Below are 25,902 nucleotides of genomic sequence, written 5' to 3'. Positions count from 1 at the left end.
TCTACTAAAAATACAAAATTAGCTGGGCGAGGTGGTGCATGCCTGTAATCCCAGCTACTCAGGAGGCTGAGGCAGGAGAATCGTTTGAATGCAGGGGGCAGAGGTTGTGGTGAGCCAAGATCACGCCATTGCACTCCAGCCTGGGGAACAAGAGTGAAACTCTGTCTCAAAAATATTTTAAAAAAATGTATCCCCGCAAGTGTGGTGCTGTCTAGTGTTTCTAAGCACAAGAAGGTTGTGATATGCCTCATGGAGAAAATACTTATTGTTCAGGCACGTGTTACAGTGCTATTGATTGTGAGTTCAATGACACAAATGCTGCAATTGACATACTGTTTTATATTTTAAAATACTGACTATAATTATTTAGAATAAACATATATTAAATAGGGTGTCTTTTAACAGAAACATGTGTAAAATGAGGTTATGCATTGATCACTTCACAAAAATATTGTGGCCTAAGTATTGACCCTGTATTTCCTCCTGGAAGCAATGGTTCAGTATTTGCTGATTCAGAGTTTGCAGCAACTTTAGAGAGCACAACTTTTACAAATAATGAGAACCAACTGTATTAAATGCAGATAAAATTTTACATGCGCTATCAAGAGGCCATCAGAACCACTGAAACTCCTGTATAAATCTCTTCTAGAGGCCCAGATAGTACTAATGTTTTGCCGTGAAGTAGCAAGGTTGAAATGTAGGGTATTACAATGAATTATAATAGCAATATTGGTATAAAAATTATTTTTAACAAAAAATGATTTGAGTTCCTACTCTGCAGATAAGTCTTTTATTCTCAAGCAAAGTAAATATAAATATGTATATCTGTATCAATTTTGGAATACTATTCAACAGTATTAATGTGTGGCCAAATTGTTTATTCTTTATTAAATAAATTTTCAGTGTAAACCAAAAGATAAGAAAATTCAGAAACATGACCAGCCTTTACTCCAACACCTTCAAGATAACTGTGTTTCTCTGTTAGCACTTACAATGAATATTAACCAAGCAGTCCTTAAGACTCTTGTTAAACTTTAGCTGGAAGGATAGAACAGTTAAAGACATATTTTACAGCTGGATATTTTTTAACCCTTCTAATAACTCCTTTGCACAGATGAGTGTACAACTCATTTTTCAGAGGGCAAAGGAGAACAATAGGAAACACTGTAGTTTCTTTCCTCCCTGATTGCATTTTGTCCACTAGCTTGCTGGTAGTGTCAGAGAAATGCTTTATCTTTTCTTAGACTTTATTTTTTCAGGTAGCATTGTTCTTAAGTGCTCTTTCTGACAATGAGGATTGTAAGGATTCCATGATGTTTCCAATTTCCTAACCCCTGATTTCCTAAATGCCTTTAATCTCTCTACTAGACTGCCCAGGCAGAGGGCTGCTTGAAGGGAACTAATGCTGCCCACTCTAAGATTATCCCTGGGTCAAGAGTACCTGCCAGTCCATACCATATTTGGTGCAAATCTGTTACTCACCTTGGCTTTCCCAGCACTGAAATGTGGAGGCAAAGATCTTGAGGCCACTGTTATCCTAGCTCTTGTCTGGGCCAAATTACCTGAGAAAGAGACCAAAAAGAACATAAATTAAAGGAAAAGTTAAGGAATAGGATCATGAGTAATTTTTCCCTTTGGGTCCTTGTATTTTTCTGAATTTTCAAAATACTCTGCTCTGAATTTTTAAAATTTGGAAAATTTTGACACTTTGATGATATAAATTATAAATTACAATAATTATTTATAAGTTTAAAATAATTTGTAAGTAACTTACAAATTGAATTTATATTCATTTTATAAGCAAGAAGAAAGAACATAAAATTATTAAATTCACTGAACAAATTAGAAATAAAAGGAAATTCACCTTATACAAAAATTAATTCAAGATGGATTAAAGATTTAAATGTTAGACCTATAACCATAAAAACCCTAGAAGAAAACCTAAGCAATACCATTCAGGCCATAGGCATGGGCAAGGACTTCATGACTAAAACACCAAAAGCAATGGCAACAAAAGCCAAAATTGACAAATGGGATCTAATTAAACTAAAGAGATTCTGCACAGCAAAAGAAACTACCATCAGAGTGAACAGGCAACCTACAGAATGGGAGGAAATTTTTACAATCTACCCATCTAACAAAGGGCTAATATCCAGAATCTATAAAGAACTTAAATTTACAGGAAAAAATCAAACAACCCCATCAAAAAGTGGGTGAAGGGTATGAACAGACACTTCTCAAAAGAAGACATTTATGCAGCCAACAGACACATGAACAAATGCTCATCCATCACTGGCCATCAGAGGAATGCAAATCAAAACCACAATGAGATACCATCTCACGCCAGTTAGAATGGCAATCAGTAAAAAGTCAGGAAACAACAGGTGCTGGAGAGGATGTGGAGAAACAGGAACACTTTTACACTGTTGGTGGGACTGTAAACTAGTTCAACCATTGTGGAAGACAGTGTGGCAATTCCTCAGGGATCTAGAACTAGAAATACCATTTGACCCAGCTATCCCATTACTGGGCATATACCCAAAGGATTATAAATCATGCTGCTATAAAGATATATGCACACGTATGTTTATTGCGGCACTATTCACAATAGCAAAGACTTGGAACCAACCCAAACATCCATCAATGAAAGACTGGATTAAGAAAATGTGGCACATATACACCATGGAATACTATGCAGCCATAAAAAAGGATGAGTTCATGTCCTTTGTAGTGACATGGATGAAGCTGGAAACCATCATTCTGAGCAAACTATCGCAAGGACAGAAAACCAAATACTGCATGTTCTCACTCATAGGTGGGAATTCAACAATGAGAACACTTGGACGCAGGGTGGGGAACATCATACACCAGGGCCTGTCGGGGAGTGGAGGGAGTGGGGAGGGATAGCATTAGGAGATATACCTAATGTAAATGATGAGTTAATGGGTGCAGCACACCAACATAGCACATGTATACTATGTAACAAACCTGCACGTTGTGCACATGTATCCTAGAACTTCAAGTATAATAAAAAAAAAAAAAAAAGAAGAAGAACACCTCCTACTAAATAACAAGAAGAGGGACAATCAATTAATAAATGGGCAATATATTTGAACAGAAACTTCACTGAAGAAGATACTCAAAGGGCAAATAAGCATATGATATAACTTTAACTTAATTAGTCATTAGGGAAGTAGAAATAAAAACCATAATGATACAGCTCTACATACCTGCTATTATGGCTAAAATAAAAAAGGCAGACAATAACATGTGTTCACAAGTATTAGGAACAACTGGAACCTTCATTGCTGATAGGAATACAAAATATTGGAGCTACTGTTGAAATCAGGTGGAAAATTTATTATAAAGTAAGCATAAATTCATATAGCTCAGCAATAACACTTCCAGATATTTACCAAAGAGAAATAAAAATATATGTCCACAAAAAAAAGAAATAAAAGGAAATTACCACAATATATTAATGGCCATTTATGAAAATCCCACAGTGAAATGTCAGAGGCATTTGAACCACAGCAACTTCATCTTGAATAGGGGCTGGGTAAAAATAAGGCTGAGACCTACTGGGCTGCATTCCCAGGAGGTTAGGCATTCTTAGTCACCGGATGAGATAAGAGGTTGGCACAAAATACAGATCATAAACACCTTGCTGATAAAACAGGTTGCAGTTAAAAAAAGAAAAGCCTGGTCAAATCTCACCAAAACCAAGATGGCAATGAAAGTGACCTCTGGTCATCTTCATTGTTCATTATATGCTAATTATAATGCATTAGCATGCTAAAAGACACTCCCACCATCTCCATGACAACAAATTCATGGCAACATCAGGAAGTTACCCTATATGGTCTAAAAGGGGGAGGACCCCTCAGTTCCGGGAATTGACCACCCTTTTCCCAGAAAACTCATGACAAATCTACCCCTTATTAAGCATATAATCAAGAAATAACCATAAAAATGGGCAACCAGCAGCCCATGGGGCTGCTCTGCCTATGGAGCAGCCATTCTTTTATTCCTTTACTTTCCTAATGAACTTGCTTTCACTTTACTCTATGAACTCATCCCAAATTCTTTGTTGTGCAAGATCCAGGAACCCTCTCTTGGGATCTGGATTGGGATCCCTTTCCAGTAACACTAACATCATACCAAATAGTGAAAATTTGAAAGCTTTTTCCACACGATCAAAAACAAGACAAGGATTCACACACTCACCACTTCCATTCAAAATATTATAGTACTGGAAGTCTTAGCTGGGGCAATTAGATAAGAAAAAGAAATAAAAGGCATCCACATCAGAAAGGAAGAAGTAAAATTAATCCCTGTTCACAATCTTATATGTAGAAAAGCCTAAAGATTCCACATTAAAAGAAGTGTTAGAACTAATAAATGTTAGAACTAACTTTAGCAAAATTGCTGGTACAAAACCAACACCCAGGCTGGACGCGGTGGCTCACACCTGTAATCCCAGCACTTTGGGAGGCCGAGGCGGGTGGATCACGAGGTCAGGAGTTCGAGACCAGCCGGGCCAACATGGTGAAACCCCGTCTCTACTAAAAATACAAAAATTAGCCGGGTGTGGTGGCACGCGCCTGTAATCCCAGCTACTCTGGAGGCTGAGGCAGGAGAATCACTTGAACCCAGGAGGCGGAGGTTGCAGTGAACCGAGATCATGCCACTGCACGCCAGCCTGGGACAGAGCGAGACTCTGTCTCAAAAAAAAACAAAAAACAAAAAAAACCAACACCCAAAAATCAGTTTGTTGTTGTTGTTGCTGTTGTTTTTTCAGACAAAGTCTCACTCTGTTGCCCTGGCTGAAGTCCAGTGGTGTGATCTCAGCTCACTGCAACCTCCACCTCCCAGATTCAAGTGATTCTCATGCCTCAGCCTCCTGAGTAGCTGGGATTAGAGGCACGCGCCACCAATCCCAGCTAATTCAGTTGCATTTTTATACACTAAAAATGAACTATTCAAAAAAGAAATTAAGGAAATAATTCCATTTAAAATAGCATCAAAATACAATAGGAATAAATTTAATCAAGGAGGCAAAAGACTTTACACCAAAAACTACAAAACATTGCTGGGAGAAATTAAAGACACAAATAAACTGATGGACATCACTGTTCATGGGTTGGAAGACTTAACATTGTTAAAATGTTCATACTATCCCAAGCATTCTACAGATTCAGTGTAATCCCTATTAAGTCCCAATGGCATCTTTTGCAGATAGAAAAAATATCCTAAAATTCATATAGAACCACAAAGGACCCAGAATAGCCAAAACAACAGTGAGAAAAAGAATAAAGCTGGAGGACTCACATTTCCTGAATTCAAAACAGAGTGCCCAGAAATAAACACACAACAGATGCATGATCAAATGATCTTTGATAAAATCACCAAGAGTATACAATGGGGTAAAATAATCTCTTCAACAAACAGTGTTAGGAAAAGTGAATATCCACATACAAAAGAATAAAATTTAACTGTTACCTTATACCATACACAAAAATCATATCAAAATGGCTTGAAGATTAAAATGCAAGAACTGAAACTATAACCAGGCATGGTGGCTCACGCCTGTAATCCCAGCACTTTGGGAAGCTGAGGCAGGCGGATCACAAGGTCAGGAGATCGAGACCATCCTGGCTAACATGGTGAAACCCCATCTCTACTAAAAACACAAAAAATTAGCCGGGCGTGGTGGTGGGCACCTGTGGTCTCAGCTACTCGGGAGGCTGAGGCAGGAGAATGGCGTGAACCTGGGAGGTGGAGCTTGCAGTGAACAGGGATAGCAGCACTGCATTCCAGCCTGGGCGACAGAGCGAGACTCTGTCTCAAAAAAAGAACTGAAACTATAAAACTGCTAGAAGAAAACATAGGAGAAAAGCTTCATAACATTAGTCTTGGCAACAATTTTTTTGGATATGAAACCAAAACATGGGCTATAAAAGCAAATATAGACAATGGGACTACATAAAACTAGAACTTCTACTCAACCAAGGAAACAATCAACGAATTGTAGAGATAAGCTATGGAATAGGAGAAACTATTTTCAAACTATATAGCTAATAAAGGATTAACGTGCAAAATATATAAGGAACTCCTACAACTCAATAGTAAAAAAGCCAAATAACAAAAAAAAATTATTATTATTATTATTTTTGAGATGGAGTCTCTCTTTGTCACCCAGGCTGGAGTGCAGTGGCACAATCTTGGCTCACTGCAAGCTCTACTTCCTGGGTTCACGCCATTCTCCTGCCTCAGCCTCCTGAGTAGCTGGGACTACAGGCGCCCACCAGCATGCCCGTCTAATTTTTTGTATTTTTAGTAGAGACGGGGTTTCACCGTGTTAGCCAGGCAGGACTCAATCTCCTGACCTCATGATCCACCTGCCTCAGCCTCCCAAAGTGCTGGGATTACAGGTGTGAGCCATCATGCCTGGCCCCCCCAAAAAAACAATGTAAATATGGACTTGACTACACATATCGCCAAAGAAGGCATACAAATGGCTAACTGGTATATGAAGAGATACTCAGTATCACTAAACATTAGGGAAATGAAAATCAAAACTATAATGAGATGAAATATTACCTCATCCTTGGCCGGGCGCAGTGGCTCACACCTGTAATCCCAGCACTTTGGGAGGCCGAAGCTGGTGGATCACAAATCAGGAGTTTGAGACCAGCCTGGCCAATATGGTGAAACCCTGTCTCTACTAAAAATACAAAAGTTAGCCAGACATGGTGGCGGGCGCCTGTGGTCCCAGCTACTCAGGAGGCTGAGGCAGAAGAAGCACTTGAACTTGGGAGGGGGAGGCTGCAGTGAGCCGAAATCGTGCCACTGCACTCCAGCTTCGGCTACAGAGCAAGACTCCATCTCAAAAAACAAACAAAAAAAAGAAATATTACCTCATCCCAATTAAGATGGTCATCATCAAAGAAACAGAAACAAGTGCTGAAGAGGATGTAGAGAAATTAGAACTCTCTGCACTATTGGGGGGAATATAAAATGGTGCAGCTGCTATGGAAAATGTAGTATAAAGTTTCCTCAAAAAATTAAAAATAGATCTACCATATGATACAGCAATCCCTCTTCTGAGTATTTACCTAAAAGAATTGAAAACAAGTTCTCCAAGAGATATTTGCACTCCTGTGTTCATTGCACCATTATTCACAAGGGCCAAGAAGTGTAAACAAACTAAATGCCTATCAACAGGTAAATGGATAAGGAACATTTGATATATACATACAATTGAATACCCAGCCTTAAAAAAAAACAAGGAAATCCTGCCATACACTACAACATGGATGAACCTGGAGGACGTTAGGCTAAGTGAAATAAGCCAGTCACGGCAACACAGCACTGCACAATTCCACTTACATGAGATATCAAAAGTAGTCAAACTCACAAAAGCAGAGAGTAGAATGGCAGCTGTCAGTGGCTAGGGGCACGAGGAAGTGGGAGTGGCTATTCAGTGGGTATTGAGTTTTAGTCACATAATATGAAAAAATTCTAGAGATCTGCTGTGCAAAACTGTGCGCATATTTGATACTGTATTGTATACTTAAAAAGAGAGATTTCATGTTATATATATTTTTTACTGCAACAACAAGAAAAAGTCTCCAACTGGAACACTGCTAATCATTGAAAAAGATGAATATGGAAGAAAAAAGGTGCTGAAGGAAGTTTTCCCGAGAAAGAAGTTAGACGATAGAGCGTGCCATTGTGAGGGTTGAGGACACAGACACTGATTAGTAGACTGGGCAGTAAGGATCCTTCAGGGGAGGAAAAATATCTTTTTCTCTACCCATCCTAGGTTCATGGTTGAGGCACTTATAACAAAGGACAGATTACTAAGTGAAAAGCATAAAACTTTACTTAATGTAAGTTTTAGTTGACACTAGAGCCTTTATAAGGAAACAAAAAGGAGAGTAGTAAAGAAATATGATAGGAAAAGGTATCATCTAATAGTAAGAAACTAATGAAACTTAGCAAGGCCTATTTGTTCAGATTCTTCTCTGTGTCCTTGTGTCCGCAGAGATAAAGACGCTTCTTTTCTGTGGGTATAGGAAGAGCAGCTCCTACATGAGAGTCTTACAGCCTGCTTTAGGAGAAGGTCAGAAAAAACCTTTCTAGATTTTATGACCTGCTTCAAGGGAGAAGGGGATGGGGGCTAAGAGTGACATTCCTGCATCTGTCATTTTCTCAAATTCCTTCAGCTTAAAATATTCAATAGGTCAAGGGGCCATATTTTGGGACAGTGAGCCCTAAACCCCATCAATCTCTCTGCACATAAGGAGAAACCTGGCCACCCACAGTGAATCAGTGGGGTAGGGAGTGGGAGACAGCAGCTTCTGAGTCCTGGGGGCCAATGAAGTTTTGCAGGGCTTTGCATTTGTCAGGAGTGTGACTTTGAACAAGTTGACTTCTCAAAGCCTCAGTTTCCTAGTCCATAATAAGAAAACAGTACCACCTGTTTTCCTCCCATAAGAGTTATTATGGGGATTCAACAAGACAACTTACAAAAAGCACTGTCAGCACAGGACTAGAGCAGGGCAACTATTCATTTCACATTAGGTAGTATTTTATTATTATTTGCTGTGAACTGTTCACAAAGGTCTCAAAGGAGAGAGCAAGAAAAGACCAGGAAATCGCACCAAATCTCTGTGTGATCACTGGCTAGTCAAAAAAACTATGAAAGGTGAGAAAAAATGATAGGGCAACTCTTGGCTACTCAGATTCCTCCCACTTTTTACCTTTGAAGAGTCTGAATGGCCTGCTCACTACCCCACACACCCTTCACCACTTCTCTGATTGTTCTTCCCCCAAACCAAGTGTGTGAAGAGATTTGTTTGCATTTTTACCTACAGTGTCATTTGATTCTGTAGCAAAATAAAAAGTTGTTAATGAAAGGAAGTGCTGCAATTTGTGCATATGCAAGATGCTCAAGATTTCAAAGTTTCAGCAAGTCTAGCACAAAGATGTCCAAATGTTTTCTCTGGCGATATCTTCAGAGGCTAAACTGTGATTAATAGCCCAGAAAGAACCCTTTGAAGCAGGATTGGTGACATCAAAGTCGTAATCCAGGGGTGGCAGGAGCTTTATAATGAGTGGGAAGCATTTTAACACATTTCAAAGGATTTACAGCATGAATAAACAATAGACCTCAGCAGATGCGCACACACACCTTTCAGAAACATAACCATACAAAGTTTCCATTTTAATTTAAATGTAAATAGTGTTCACACTTCTTTCAAATGTTAAGCATCCTCAGTGCTTCACCCCCTAGACAGCCTCTTCCCAGCTAAGCACCGCTCATTGCCCCAGAACACCCTTCTGTGCTTCTCAAAACTGCAACTACCAACATGTGTCCTGTGTTGGAAGGAGAAAACGGAAGTCAGAGGCATCTAATGGAATTTATAGCCTATGTGGGAACTGTGTTAAGAGAGAATCTGAATTGGAGATTACAAAGATCTCACACAATTTCCCTGCTTCCAACTTAAAAGAAAAGACACAAGTGGTCTGAAGACAGAGCTGGAACTTTTAAAAGACGGCAATTTTCCGCCTGCTTCAGAGGATTTTCCCTGCTTGGAAAGTACCCAGAACCCAGGGTGTCACCTGTAGTCATCTTTTACTAACTGCCCCAAAGGACAGGTTGTTGTTTTAAATAATCAAACATAGAATTCAGTCTCCCTCTGCTGCACCCTCTGGGTTTATAGGACTTATAGCTGGGTTCCAGTGGTGATTGTTGGTGGGCATTTGTTTGAGAAATTTTCCGATTTTAATTTTCTCTCCAAACACAAGAAATAGGCTAATAAACTAAGAAATGATTGCAAAGCAACGCTGAAATGTAAAAAGCTGTTTGTGTCAAATAGCTACAAAGATAAGGAGCAGTAAATAAAAATCAGATGCTTCAGTTCATCTGTTACAAGATTAAGTTATATCGCAGTAGACCTGAGAACTGAAACCACGTAGTCCACATTCAGCTTAGACACTGAGAACGGAAACCACATCTTACTGTCTACAATACGATGACTTTGTGTAATTCCTGTCTCCATTAGTATGACTTTCTTTTTTCAGGAGTCTCCAAGCCCAGGCAAATGGTTAGATTGCTCATTACAGAAACTTCCTGAAAGACTCATCAGCTCTTCCACGGAAAGGATCAACCTGACAGTTCATTCCCTATGATTCCTATCATCTCTCCTTTCAAAGTCCTCCCCTTGCTGTTTCCACCAGCCCTGGACTGCTGCACTGTGATCCTTACCCAATCCTAATCAAAGGCCCTCACTTTGAAAGACCCTCCTAAAAATAAACGATTTCTCAACAAGCTCTGACCTTGACTTCCCTTCTCCAAGACATTGCCAAAGCTTTGAGAGGTGGTGGGAAGCAATAACCTCCACTTTATCTTATCAGTGAGTTGTGCTGGTAATGTTTGGGAACAAGCTTGAGACAGACCTACGCTAGTGCAATACTTGCAGTAATTAACATGTTCCAATTTCAGTTTATAACACTGTAGCTAACAAAAATGCAAGGAGTTAAATTCAGTACATAGTTGTATACAAACATACTATAAAAAATACTACAGTAGCTAAGCACAGTGGCTCTCACCTGTAATCCCAGAATTTGAGGAGTCCAAGTGGAAGGATCACCTAAGCCCAGGAATTTGAGACCAGCCTGGGCAACATAGTGAGACCCCATTTCTACAAAAAGTTTTAAAAATTAACTGGGCATGGTGCCACGCCTGTGGTCCCAGCTACTCAGGAGGCTGAAGTGGTAGGATCAGTTTGTTAGATATGAGTTCTAAATTTCTTTTCAAAGAATATTTCAGTATGTTCAATTCTTTGCCTTCTAAACTTAACTTCCTCGTAAAGCAACCTTTTTCGATTACCTACTCCACCCTGACTCATTCTGATCACCTGCTCCACCCTAACTCATTCCAATTACCTGCTACCTTCTCTGCCCTGACTCCCACTAAAGCACTCACCCGTCATTCTCTTTACATTAGCCAATCGGAATTAGTTTAGCCTGTGTGGTCTAACCCTAGCCAATAGGGGAATGACACAGCAGCAGGGGCCATGTGCGTCAGGAATAAGAACCCCTTCCCCTCCCTTGTCCAAGTGTGCGCTCACCATTGTTCCATCTGTAAGGGTGAACCCTTCTATACAGAAGTACCTTGCCTTGCTGAGAATCAAAAAGAAAATTTTATATTCGAGTGCTATTCCTTTTGCAGCACCAAAACTTTATATATAACAAGTTGAGCCTGGGAGGTTGAGGCTGCAGTGAGCCATGATCACACCACTGTACTCTAGCCTGGGCAACAGAGCAAGACCCATTCTCAAAAAAACACAAACCTATAGTATTTTGTATACTAAAAAAACTTAGTTCATCTTCACATAACCATCTCTCCTAAATTTATAAGAAGGATTTATTTTAGATTTGATAAATTGAAGTAACTTAAGATAGCCACAAAATATGACACAGCTGTAGGAAGCCAAGAAAAGGAGATCATGTGTGATGTTAAATTTTGTTCTGCAGTTTTTACTTTCTCCCTTAGCATTTATCTACAGCTTTCACGTTAATATCAATAAATGGGCAGAGCAGGATGGAAGAGTTCCCAGCCCACTTGGACATGACCTAATGTCTTATGAAAAGAACATGGATAATTTATATACAGTCACGTGCTGTGCTGCTTAACGACAGGGATATATTTTAAGAAAAGAGTCATAAGGAATTTTGTCATTATGTGAACAGCATAGAGTGTACTTACAAAAACCTAGATGGTATAGCCTCTGCACACTGTGAAAGTTACAGATACAGGATGAAATCACTTTTGTCAGACCCAGACAAGATAGAGCTGGTAAGGCCCAAAAAAGAGGAGGCTCATGCTTACATGTCTGAGACAAGAACTGTTTCCAAGGACTTTCTAAAAACCCCACAAAAAACCCTTTTGCATCCTTCATGCATCTCCCACTTTGATAAGGTTTATTACTAGGCATTCTATAGGACTGAAGTAATTCAGTTAAGATATTCTCAGAAGAACACTTGCCCAGTAACAGTATCTCCACCAGTGAACTGACAACTCTGGCTTTGAACTTCTGGAACCAATGAACTCTATTTCTAAGCAGCTTATATAAATCTCTTTTTGCTAATAAAACCTCCCCTTACCCTTCCCTCACTGAATGCACTGGTGGCTTGCCATTTTATACCATTCCAGATTATAATCCTTATTTTTATTCCTAAGTAAACCCAGCATATGTATGGATAATTTTCTCTTTTTTTTGTTTTGTTTTGGTTGACACACCTGGGCTATGGTATAGCCTATTTCTTCTAGGCTAAAAACCCGTATAGCATGTTGCTGTATGGAATACTATAGGCAATTATAACACAATGGAAAGTATTTGTGTATCTAAACATAGAAAAGGTACAGTAAAAATATGGTATAAAATGTAAAAAAACAGTACACCTATATAGGGCACATAACATGAATGAGACTTGCAGGGACTAGAAGTTGCTCTGGGTGAGTCAGTGAGTGAGTGAGTGATGTGTGAATGTGAAGGCCTAGGACATTACATTCACTGTACATTAGTACATTAGTGTACATTACTGTACACTAATGTAGACTTTATAAATACTGCACACTTAGGCTACACTAAATTTATACAAAAGATTTCTTTTTTGGCCGGGCACGGTGGCTCACGCCTGTAATCCCAGCACTTTAGGAGGCCGAGGCAGGTGGATCACAAGGTCAGGAGATCGAGACCATCCTGGCTAACACGGTGAAACCCCGTCTCTACTAAAAATACAAAAATTAGCTGGGCATGGTGGCGGGCGCCTGTAGTCCCAGCTACTTGGGAGGCTGACGCAGGAGAATGGTGTGAACCCGGGAGGCAGAGCTTGCAGTGAGCCGAGATCGCGCCACTGCACTCCAGCCTGGGCAATAGAGCAAGACTCCGTCTCAAAAAAAAAAAAAAATTTCTTTTTTTTTTAATAATAAATTAACCACTTACCATAACTTTTTTACCTCACAAGCTTTAAAAATATTAAAATTTTTTGACTCTTGAAATAACTCTTAGCTTAAAACACACATTGTAAAGTATACAAAAATATTTTCTTTATATCTTAATTCTATAAGCCTTTTTAAATTTTTAAGATTTTTTTGGTTCACTTTTTAATTTTTTAATTAAAAACAAAGACACTAACACCCGTACTAGCTGAAGCCTACACAGTTTCAGGATAATCAATATCACTGTCTTCTACCTCCACACATCTTATCCCACTGTAAGGTCTATGGGGCAATAACACACAGGGAGTTGCCATCTCCTATAATCACAATGGTTTCTTCTAGAATACCTCCTAAAGAACCTGCCTGAGGCAGTTTTATAGTTAACTTAAAAAAAATAAGTAGGAGTACATGCTAAAATAATAACTTAAAAGCCTACTATAGCATATACGTAAACCAGTAATATAGTTGTTTATTATCATTATTCAGTGCTATGTACTGCACATAACTGTATCTGTTATATTTTATACAACAGGCAAAGCAGTAGGCTTGTTATATCAGCATCACCACAAACACCTGAGTAATGCATTGCAAAGGCTAGGACATCACTAGGCAATAGGAATTTTTCAGCTCCATTGTAATCTTATGGGACCACAGTTGTATATGTGGTCTGTCATTGACTGAAATGTCATTATGTGATGCATAACTGTATATAGAAGGGATTGTAGTTTTGTGGAGGGAAGGAATCAAGAGTAAGTAAGAGACCAGACTATCCTCCCATCAGTTTTATTGAAGAAAGGTATGCACAGATAACATATTCACTCTCTTTTCTGAATCTACAACTTTATCTTGCATGTGGCAAATTCAAAGCCCCAAAGGAATCCCTTCCCTATTACTGTATTGACTTTTCATTGGTAATTGTCTGGCATTTTAAGGAATTTCTGCATAATTAACACCTTTGCACTATTTGCTTAAAGAAAGCCAAACCAATGTTTTCACTGACTTTTTTCTTTAGAATATAAACTACAGCTTTAAAGATTTGTGACCCAGAGATCTCAAATTGTAGAGCTAGGGAAAAAATAATAACTCATTCCTCTCTCCTTAAGCTTTAAAACTCATAAACAGGATGTCAGTCCAGCAAACAAATATACTGAATCCCAGACTGTTTCAAGGAGCTAACAAGGCTTCTCTTTCCTGACACAGTCAATAGTGCAGTTGCTCTGTTTTCTGCATTTTATTGCCACGTTGGCAGAAGGTCAGTCTCTTTTAACGAGGAGAATTTCCTTTTAGAGCCAGATGAAGAAAGCTCTTCCCATTATTTTCTTGGTGGAGTTTGCTTGAAAATAACATGGCTGTCACATGGCCTGATGTGTGTTCACAAAAGTACAAGGCCTATACTACTGACATCTACCCAATATCTACCCAAGAAGACCTGACCCATTTAAAAATACAATAAAATAAAAGCCACATACACATGTCTGTCAGCACCCATGTCATGAGGTGTGAGAATGGCTTATTCCAATCTCAGAGCAATCAGGGATAGTCCTGGGCAAAATCATAATTTAGGCAAAGGATGTATTCAAATTCCCCACATCCCTTTTCACCTCTCTACTTCCACTTCTGAAGGTGCAACATGGCTTTAATGCTGTCTCCTCCCTATCCCAATATCCAATTCCCCCTACTTCATTGTCCCACCCTTGAACTTTTCCATGCAGTACACACCTCCTCCATATTCTCATCAAATCTCCTTTTGTTTTTGTTCCAAACCTTCAGGTTACTATTCTTCTGATACTTAATCCAGGTGTAATTTGTTAATGGACAAAGAAATTTATTAATTCACTCAGGTGAGATGTTTATATGGTATAAGAAGCTATCTAGGCCAGGCGCGGTGGCTCATGCTTGTAATCCCAGCACTTTGGGAGGCCGAGGCAGGCAGATCATGAGGTTAAGAGTTCAAGACCAGCCTGGATAACACAGTAAAACCCCATCTGTACTAAAAATACAAAAATAAGCTGGGCATGGTGGCACGCGCCTGTAATACCAGTCACTCAGGAGGCTGAGGTAGGAGAATCCCTTGAACCCAAGAGGAGGAGATTGCAGTAAGCCGAGATCATGCCACTGCACTCCAGCCTGGGTGACAGAACTAGACTCCGTCTCAAAAAAAAAAAAAAAAAAAAAAAGCTACCCAGAAAAAAAACATGTTTATGGAATGATTCTATTGATGGGAATGTTGAAAACCTGTAGATGATCTAGTGTCCAGGTAAGGGGGACAGTTTTGCAACAGGGGACCTTTTGTTTAATGATGCTCATGTTATTCATACTTTGAAATAATACAGTAAAGGCCTTCTATGGGTCTTATAAAGATGAATAGAATGCAATTAGTATATATGAGGGATTCATTCTAGTACCCCCTAGTATACCAAAACCTACGCACTCAGCCCTGAAGAACCCACATATATGAAAAGTTGGCCCTCCATATATGCAGTTTTGCATCCAACCAATATTGTATTTTTTATCTGCGTTTGAAAAAAAAAAAACCTGTGTATAAGTGGAACTGCACAGTTCAAACCAACATTGTTCAAGAGCCAACTATACAGTTCTTTGTTTTAAGGAGAAGACAGCCCAGAGAAGCTCTTGTGGGGAAGGGGAAAGCCTGACATATAAACAATTCATTGCGATTGAAACTGGTGAGTGTTAGAATAAATCTCGGAATAAAGTGACACAAGGGGACAGACTACTAAGTTTTCATGAGAGAATGAGGAAAACAAAAACTGAAGAGTAGTCAATGAATGAGCTAGATTGTGAAAGCTTAACATGAGTTTGACAGGAAATGGAAGGTATTCTATCTGAAAGACATGTGCAAGACAGATACAGAATGTAAACCTGAGGGTTCCAGAGAGTTCCGGAGAGCTTGTAAGGCAAATTTCTAGGAGGCTTCTTATTTTAAAATTAGACATTTAATAATAGCATTAAAACATTTATTATTTTACCCTTGCAAACATAAAAACAAGTTACTCACCACTCCCTTCCAATGAAAATACTACCTATGGGGACAGTTTTAGGGGGAAGAAAATACGGGGAAGAAGGCTTTGCTAAGGTATCATAAGTCACTGCTGGGACTGGGAACAAAAGCTTGTTCTGCTCTTCAGGTGGCCTTCAGGTAGAATGCCCATTCATCTGTGTGGCCAAAGGTGGATGGTTTGGATACGAGCTACTAGGGGACTCATTCCAGTTAAAATAGTGCTGATATGGCCAAAGTCTTAAGTAAAATCTCATATGGGTCAGGTAGTTTCATACAGAGAAGTTACATTCCACAGTCTAAGAATAGAATCCTAAATAAAATGCTCAGGCAGGAGCAAATCAACTGATCACTGCAAATTAAAAAATCCCTCCCTAGAAGATTTGCATAACATACCTTATCTATTGGTGGTAGGTCAGTCATATAATTTCCCGCAACACCTATGCTTCCTTGTGTTTTTAAGCCTGAGAAAGTTACACAGGGCTTCAGCAAACAAGACGCTGTTAGCTTCCCATTGTGCAGGATTATGATTCAGTGCTTGGAACTATAACTGCTTTTTTGAGTTTCCCTCTTTAGCATGGAAGCAATGAAAAGGACACTGGAAAGTGAGAAACTTGGATTCCTATCCCACACTTGCCACTGACTTAAGGAGATCATGTCTACTCTTTATGACTCATTTGTATTATATGTCAAATGAGGAGTTTGAGAAGATCAGTGGTTCTGCACTTGTGTGTCATGGCATTCCGTCATGGTGTCCATAATGAACACCCTTTGTGGCTACGTAGCTTCACCTAGATCAATGCCAGGCATGTGGTGTAGATGGGGGTGGACTGTTCTCTGAAAGGCAACTACAACGAACAGTGTGTAATGTCAACCTGGTGCCAAAATAAAATATAGTGTGATATCTGTGGCCAGGACATGTGTGAGCTTTACCTAAGCTATAAATCAGAGAGCTAATCAAGGAAGTAAACAGTGTTGTTCAAAAATCAACAACACGCTGAACAACAAGGAAACACATAAGTGCAATAACTAGATGCAAGTTGGAGTAAAAAAAGTTAAGTAGTGTTAGGCTTCCATCCAGCTCTGAAATTTTATCTATAGTTGTGAAATATCTCCTAAAAGACCCCCTGAAGTGGGGGAAATAAGAAAGAACAAAATAAAGACAATAAAACTAAAATCTGCAAAATGTATTATTTCTTAGCAGTTCAGTAGGCAACAGAAGAAGTGGGTGGTGATGATAGCCTCGCTTAGATAAATGGAGGAAGCTTAGATAGTGGTTTTACAGAGGCCTGGATATTTAATTTGCCAATGTTCTCTTCACAGCTAACACAGGCAACCAGCAATGGCTCTGTTGCTATGATCTCTTCAGTTATTCCTCCTTCTTTACTTTGCTATTGTGGCTAAGGCGAGCTTATTCAGTTCTCTAATTTTTTAATATCATTCTTGTTTCTTAGCACGTGAGAGGAGACAGAGGTATAGTTTTTTGCTCCCTTTCCGCAATGTTTTTAAGATTAATGAATTCAAGGTGTTCATTTTTCAACATCTTTATAACATCTATTCTCCTAGTAAAACATTATGCTTCTGTTTGCACATTGGCAAATACCAGCCATTTTGAAAAACTGGGTGCTAATGTGAAGGCAATAATCACTTATATGAGCTTTTTTTTCCTATTGGGTCTCTGAAAGTACTCAAGGATAGCTTTTGATATATAGGTATCCAAGTCTAATTTTCACATTTACCAGTTATTTTTGTTATATTTTAAAGAATGACTATTCCATGTCACTAGCTCTTTTATAAAAGGACCTAGTATAAACATCCATGTATATGTATATATCCTTGGGAAAAACTATAGCAACTTGAGAATCCAGAAAATAAGGAGAGGCATACTGAAATAGGTAGTATTCCACAGGAAACCAAACTTGCATGTGCCCAATTGGCCAGCATTACTCATATCTAAACTACATTGTTATAATGTTTCTGAACACCCATGCACACACATTTCTTATAGATATACGTATAACCCGTTCATAAAACGCCAGTGCCCAGAAACACTTCTTCCATTGAAATTTATATGTTTCTTGGTGTTGAAGAATGAAGTTAATGTAACTTACATTCTTAAGCACAGGCATTGATTTTTGGAGACCTTGGCTTTATGGAACTGTAATGCTGTATTATCCAAACTAACTGATTTCAAAAAGACTTTCTAAATTAAAGTATTATCTGACAGACTTGCGATGCAATTATTGATTTTTTTTTTGAAAGAGTGAAACCTATTGAGAATAAAGGCCAACAAAGATTATTTATCTGATGAAGGAACTCTACAAGCATCACAACTCTACACTAATTCTAGAGGTTGCAGGTAGTCAGTACAATTGTGTCTGAGTCCTTTAAACTCAATGCAAATATGCTATCTTATATTAGTATTAATCTTTAGAAATGATTTGGCTCCTTATAGATGTTACAACCTCTTTGAAGCCAGGTACTAAGTATCTATTTCTTTTCTTTTTTCTTTTTTTTTTGAGACTGAGTCTTGCACTATCACCCAGGCTAGAGTGCAATGGCGCAATCTCGGCTGACTGCATCCTCCGCCTCCCAGTTCAAGCAATTCTCCTGCTTCAGTCTCCCAAGTAGCTGGGATTACAGGCGCATGCCACCACGCCTGGCTAATTTTTTGTATTTTTAGTAGAGACGGGGTTTCACTATGTTGGCCAGGCTGGTCTCGTACTCCTGACCTCATGATCCGCCTGCCTTGGCTTCCCAAAGTGCTGGGATTACAGGTGTGAGCTGCCACGCCTGGCCCTAAGTATCTATTTCTACTCCCATTCATTAATTCAAAAAATATTTCTTCAGCTACTGCGTAAGACTTGCCAAGTGCCCTTTGCTTATCCTTCACATAGACAATAAAGAAAAGAAAAAGTTACAATGAACTAGAAGAACATTTTAGAATGTTTCTACCCTTGCCGCCTAGAGACAGATTATATTTACTATCTCTTGGCAAACATCAGCATCACAGGTTCTTCTTTCAATCATCCAAGAACACTTAGGGCTTATTATCCTGAAGAGGTAAGCAATTGACTGTGAACCATTTTGCAGGGCTAGTGTATCACCATGGATGAATGATAAAACTGAATGAAGGCCGGGTGCAGTGGCTCATGCCTGTAATCCCAGCACTTTGGGAAGCCAAGGCAGGCTGATCACCTGAGGTCAGGAGCTTGAGACCAGCCTGACCAACATGGAGAAACCCCATCTCTACTAAAAATATTTAAAAATTAGCCGGGTGTGGTGGCACATGCCTGTAATCCCAGCTACTTGGGAGGCTGAGGTAGGAGAATCGCTTGAACCTGGGAGGCAGAGGTTGCAGTGAGCCGAGATCACACCATTGCACTCCAGCCTGGGCAACAAGAGCGAAACTCCGTCTCAAAAAAAAACACAAAAACACCTTAATGAATAGATTTATGGTTGAAATATTTCTAGAGAATGTCTCATCAAAGGCCAAGATGTTAATTAATGTTGCAGCACTGAAAGCTATCCATGAATCTAACATTATCTGTGATTCCCCATTCTAAGCTGCATGAGGGCAAATACTAAGTCTATTCTACTTAGCGCCTCACACTTAGTACAATATAGCTAGCATACAGTAGGCATTCAATAATTATTTGCGAATGAATGAGTGGATGAATGAATTGTGTGGCACTGAATATTTTCTTAAATTTTTAAATTTAACATAACATCCAAAGCCCTCTAAAAGCAGACACCAGCTTACCCCACTTCCCTCCACATACCATGAACTCTTTGCTGGTCTCTGGCCATGCCAAGATCCTTTCATATTTCAGACTCTTTGCTCAAGCTATTTGATGCCTGGATTGCAGAGGTGCAGTCAGTGGTTAAGAATGCCTGTGTCGGCCGGGCACGGTGGCTCATGCCTGTAATGCCAGAACTTTGGGAGGCCGAGGTGGGTGGATCAAAAGGTTAGGATTTTGAGACCAGCCTGGCCAACATGGTGAAACCCTGTCCCTACTAAAAATACAAAAATTAGCTGAGCATGGTGGCACACACCTGTAATCCCAGCTACTCAGGAGGCTGAGGCAGGAGAATCGCTTGAATCCGGGAGGCGAAGGTTGCAGTGAGCTGAGATCGCGCCATTGCACTCCAGCCTGGGCAACGGAGTGAGACTCCAACTCCACAAAAAAAAAAAAAAAAAAAAAAAGAATGCCTGTATCAAAATATTTTATGTACCCTATAAATATATACACCTACTATGTACCTACAAAAATTAAAAATAAGAATTAAAAAAAATTAAAAGAAAAAAGGATGTATGTTCTGGGATCAAACCACCCAGGATTTGTCTCAGCTCTGCCACATACTTGTTAGGAGGGCTTGGGTGACTTTACTTGCCTTCTTAGTACCTGGGTTTCATCTACCACAGAGGGCTGGATGAATGTTTACTGAGCGTGAGGAATAAAGTGTTCCTGTTAAATTTATAGTTAACAGAGTTTAGGCCGGACACGGTGTAACGCATGTAATCCCAGCACTTTGGGAGGCTGAGGAGGGCAGATCATGAGGTCAGGAGTTCGAGACCAGCCTGGCCAACATAGTGAAACCCCATCTCTACTAAAAATACAAAAATTAGCCAGGTGTGATGGCATGCACCTGTAGTCCTAGCTACTCAGGAGGCTGAGGCAGGAGAATCGCTTGAACGTGGGAGGTGGAGGTTGGGGTGAGCCGAGATCGAGCCACTGCACTCCAGCCTGGGCAACAGAGCGAGACTCCATCTCAAAAACAAAATAAAAAATTTATAGTTAACAGAGTTTCCAATGGCAAGTGGAGATGCAGATGTTGATGGTGCAGAGAATTTGACTGGAGCCATGTGGAAGTTTTAGAGGTGTTAGTTAGCCAAGCAATTTTAGTTCAAGCTAAATCAGTTGGCTCAGTTAAGTAATGATCTATTTAGCATATATATGTATGTATTTTAAACTTATTTTTATTTATAATTGACACAATAATTGTACATATTTATGGAGTTCAGCATATATTTTGAAATTTATAAAACTGCTATTAATTAGGAGTTTTGGTTAATCAGAGTTTTACAGATGATCCAATTTTCTGTTGCCTAAATCCTCCTTAAATGTTGAATTGGGTGAGTAGGAAAAAAGTAAATAAATTGAATACTATAAGGTTTGGGGGTTTATTTTATTCTTTTATGTATATCTTCTTTCTAAGAGATGAGGTCGGCTGGACGCGGTGGCTCACGTCTGTAATCCCAGCACTTTGGGAGGCTGAGGTGGGCGGATCACGAAGTCGGGAGATCCAGACCATCCTGGCTAACATGGTGAAACCCCGTCTCTACTAAAAATACAAAAAAATCATCCGGGCATGGTGGTGGGTGCCTGTAGTCCCAGCTACTCAGGAGGCTGAGGCAGTAGAATGGCGTGAACCCAGGAGGCAGAGCTTGCAGTGAGCTGAGATCGCGCCACTGCACTCGAGCCTGGGTGACAGAGCGAGACTCCATCTCAAAAAAAAAAAAAAAAAAAAAAGCGATGAGGTCTTGCTCTGTCACCCAGGCTAGAGTGCAGTGGCACAATCGTGGCTCACTGCAGTCTCGAACTCCTGGGCTCAAGCAATCCTCTCGCCTCAGCCTCCTGAGTAGCTGTGATTACAGGCATGAGCCCCAGCACCCCCTGTTTATCTTCTTAAGGTAAACACAGAAATCTCAAACTCTCAACAAAAGACAGAGAAAAAGGAAAAAGAGAATAAACAAATGTTATCTACTGCTTTATTGTAAAAAAAAAAAAAAAATCAGAGATTAAGAAAATAAATGTGGAAATCTACTTACTTTTGTCTCATATTTATCACTCTGCTCCAGATCAAAAAATATTTAACAATACTTAAATACTAACATTTTTTGAGGGTTTACAATGTCGTACATACCATGCTAAATGTTTTAAAATGAATTACTTAATACAACAACCCTGTGAGCCATGTCACCAGTCCACAAAGAAATAAAACTGAGGCCGAGTATTCAAGTCTCTTGCTCAAGGTCACAGCACTAAGTAGTAATGCTCAGAGAACCTATGAAGATGCTCCAATTACACTGTAATCATTTCAGGGATTTTGATCTCATGCAAGGAAGACTACTGAGTAGCTGATGGGATTGCTGCCTGGCCAAACTAATTGGGCCCAATTGATTTTAGAGGATGTCTGGATTTTTTTTGGCTGTTTACACACCAAACTAGGTCAACTGAACAGTGATTCCCATTGATTACCTGGCAATCACTATTGTTATGGAGAAGCCAAAAAACCTAATCATCTGGACAACAGTTGATTTGATTTTTGTATAACTTGAAGTCCCTTGCGAAATGCAAAGATGGAACCACTCTACTAAATTCAAACTTTAATAAAATCTTAGCAGTCTTCCCTTACAACCTCCAGCTCTCAAGTTCAGTTAAGCAACATTTAATTTAGTTTACTGATGACTCACATGTGCAAGCCAGTAAAGTTCACAATTGTTACTCCACACAGCTGTGGTTTACAGCTTCTCTTTGCACACAACACGTTGGCACCAAAGCAAAATGATTAACTTTATATGCTTCTAACATATGGACCAGACTGTTAGAAGGCAGTCTTGTGTTCTAAAAAGAAAAATACAGTTTCTATTAACATGACCTAAATTCCTGGGGAAAAATGTTAAGTTTTATTCCATCTTTAAGTAGAGAGATGATAATTAGAATGGCTTTGTTTCTAATTTATTTGATTTAAAGTGCCAGGAGGTATCTGTTACTAAGGGAGGGAAATGACCTGAAAGCCTCATTATAAAAAGATTTTAGAGTGGGATGACTTAATAAAGTATAAATGGCTTTGAGACCTTTTCTCCAATATGAGCTATTGAAATATGAAATAAATATGGAAAAAGTAAAGAATCTTTCATCTCAAATGGGAACATTTTTCTTTTCTATGAATGAGAAGGATGCTGGCAGAGAGAAGCAGAATTTCTTTTTCTTGTATTCTGACCATTTGAAAAATCAAAGCTGCTATGTTTTCTATACTTAGCAGGATCATTAAAGAAATAAAACAAAATGGCTCTAAACTGAACTTCCACTTAAAATATACATTCACTGTCTTACTCAGGACCTATAGGAGAACTATTGAAATGTGTTAGGGGAAGATGGTGAATCCGATTCACAATAGACACTAATTTTCCCAAGGTTAGAGTCATTATCATAACTCATTATTAAAGTTTGTTTTAGTTTTTCTTTTTCTTTTTTTTTTTTTGAGATGGAGTCTTCCTCTTTTGCCCAGGCTGGAGTGCAATCTTGGTTCACTGCAACCTCCACCTCCCGGGTTCAAGCGATTCTCCTGCCTCAGCCTCCCGAGTGGCCGGGACCACAGGCACGCACCAACATGCCCAGCTAATTTTTATATTCTTGGTAGAGACAGGGTTTCACCATGTTGGCCAGGCTGGTCTCGAACTCTTGACCTTGTGATCCACGCACCTCGGCCTCCCAAAGTGCTGAGATTATCGGCGTGAGCCACCGTGCCTGGCCTAGTTTTTATTTTTCAAAGACACAGTAGCAACAGGGCCTTAGAGCCAGGAAGGCAAGAGGAACTTTTGGAAATGGATTTAAGATCCACACTGGAAGGATGTCCTGGAAAAGAAACTCAGGAAGATCATCTGATCAGCATTGCCTTAGCAGGTCCCACATGATTCTTGACCCTCAAGGTGCTTCTCACAAAAAGGATCTCACTGATTTTGGATGTCTGGTACACGGGAGCCATCTCTTGGGATTTCTGCAGTAAAGATACCTATGGGATATTCATAAACAATGTTCCTTCCCCATGCTTTTTGGTCATGGAAATCTTATTCAGCTCACACCTCTTAACACCACACAAATTTGGTGTTTCAAGAAAAACACTTTGGAAAACATTGCTCAGTACTGATAATATGGAACACTTCTATCTCTCCAAAAAGAACAAAGGAAACTGCTAAAAAGCTTTTGCTATGGGCTGGGCATGGTGGCTCATGCCTATGATCCCAGTACTTTGGGAGGCCGAGGCAGGCGGATCACGAAGTAAAGAGACCAAGACCATCCTCGCCAACATGGTGAAACCCCGTCTTTACTAAAAACACAAAAATTAGCTGGGTGTGGTGGTGCACGCCTGTAGTCCCAGCTACTCAGAAGGCTGAGGCAGGAGAATCACTTGAACCCAGGAGGCGGAGGTTGCAGTGAGCTGAGATCGCACCACTGCACTCTGGCCTGGTGACAGAGTGAATTCTGTCTCAAAAAAAAAAAAAAGCTTTTGCTGAAACTCTGCAAATCCGGGAACAATAATGTCTCTTACACACTGGGAGATAATCTGAAGTCAAGTGTGTACACAAGAAAATAAATATTTTATGAAGAAGCCAATCTGCAGAATTATTCTGTGCTACCCCACCTCACTTTGTTTTCTTTGGGAGGATCAACAAGAAGGGCTCCTTGGCATTTCTGCATTTCTCTTTGAGAGCAGGAATGAGGCACTTCTGTGGCCGATGCAGCGATTCTCTGCAGTCATGCTACTCGATATGGTGGCTACTGCACATAGGAAATGTGGCTGGATTAGGCTGGGCATGGTGGCTCACACCTGTAATCCCAGCACTTTGGGAGGCCAAGGTGGGTGGATCACCTGAGGTCTGGAGTTCAAGACCAGACTGGCCAACATGGTGAAACCCCATCTCTACTAAAAATACAAAAAATTAGCTGGGTGTGGTGGTGGGCACCTGTAATCTCAGCTACTTGGGAGGCTGAGGCACGAGAATCACTTGAACCTGGGGAGCGGAGGTTGCAGTGAGCTGAGATCATGCCATTGCACTCCAGCCTTGGCAACAGGAGTGAAACTCTGTCTCAAAAAAAAAAAAAAAAAAGAAAGCAAGAAAGAAATATGGTTGGTTTAAATAGAAATGTGCCATAGATATAAAACGCACATCAGATTTTGAAGACTTAGTACAAAAAATGTAAACTATTTCAATAACTTTTATATTGGTTACATGTTGAATAATACTTTTGATATATGAAGATCTATTATTGAAATTAATTTCAGTGACTTGTTATTTATTACTTTTAAAATGTGGCTAATTAAAAAAATGTGGCTGCTGGGTGTGGTGGCTCATACCTGTAATCCCAGCACTTTGGGAGGCCAAGGCGGGTGGATCACCTGAGGTCAGTTTGAGACCAGCCTGGCCAACATGGTGAAACCCCACCTCTACTAATAATACAAAAATCAGCCGGGCATGGTGGTGCACGCCTGTAATCCTGGCCACTTGGGAGGCTGAGGCAGGAGAATCGCTTGAACCTGTGAGGCAGAGGCTGCAGTGAGCCGAGATTGAGCCACTGCACTCCAGCCTGGGCAACAGAGAGAGACTCCATCTCAAAAAAAAAAAAAAAGTGGCTAATAGAACATTTTACACTTCATTGTAGAGCATTGTCCCATAAGGTTTTCTAAAGAGAGCCAAGTAAACACTTCCAAACCAGAGTAAATCAGGCAGGTGCAGTGGCTCATGCCTGTGATCTTAACTACTTGGGGGGCTGAGGCAGGGGGATTGCTTGAGCCCAGGAGTTCCAGGCTGCAGTGAGCTATGATGATACCACTGTACCCCAGCCTTGGCAACAGAGTGAGACCCCATTTCCTTAAACAACAACAACAACAACAACAACAACAAAGCAACTCAAGACTGAACATCTGGTCTAGAGATATTAGGGGTTGGTCTGTTTAATTTTAAGGTCCCATCTAATCTGGAGGCTCTTCTTAATGCACACCCCTCACTTTGCAGATGTGGAAGCTGCTCAGAATTTTAAATCAAATCTGCCAGATGCAAAGTACCAGTTCAGGTAGCTCTTAG

General features: G+C 39.9%; 1 protein-coding gene across 1 annotated transcript in view; it reads right to left on the bottom strand.

The window, feature by feature from the left end:
* MYO3B (myosin IIIB) overlaps positions 1–25,902 on the bottom strand; it is a 482,619-nt gene that overhangs the window by 213,483 nt on the left and 243,234 nt on the right. The window contains exon 23 of the mRNA XM_063595441.1: positions 1,483–1,562. Within this exon, the coding sequence (XP_063451511.1) occupies positions 1,483–1,562 (80 nt within the window). The remainder of the gene's footprint in view (positions 1–1,482; positions 1,563–25,902) is intronic.

This window comes from Pan paniscus, chromosome 13, assembly GCF_029289425.2.
Source record: "Pan paniscus chromosome 13, NHGRI_mPanPan1-v2.0_pri, whole genome shotgun sequence".
Lineage (NCBI taxonomy): Eukaryota > Metazoa > Chordata > Mammalia > Primates > Hominidae > Pan > Pan paniscus.
The sequence above is the reverse complement of the archived record's forward strand: the minus strand, read 5'-3'. Positions and strand labels throughout refer to the sequence as shown.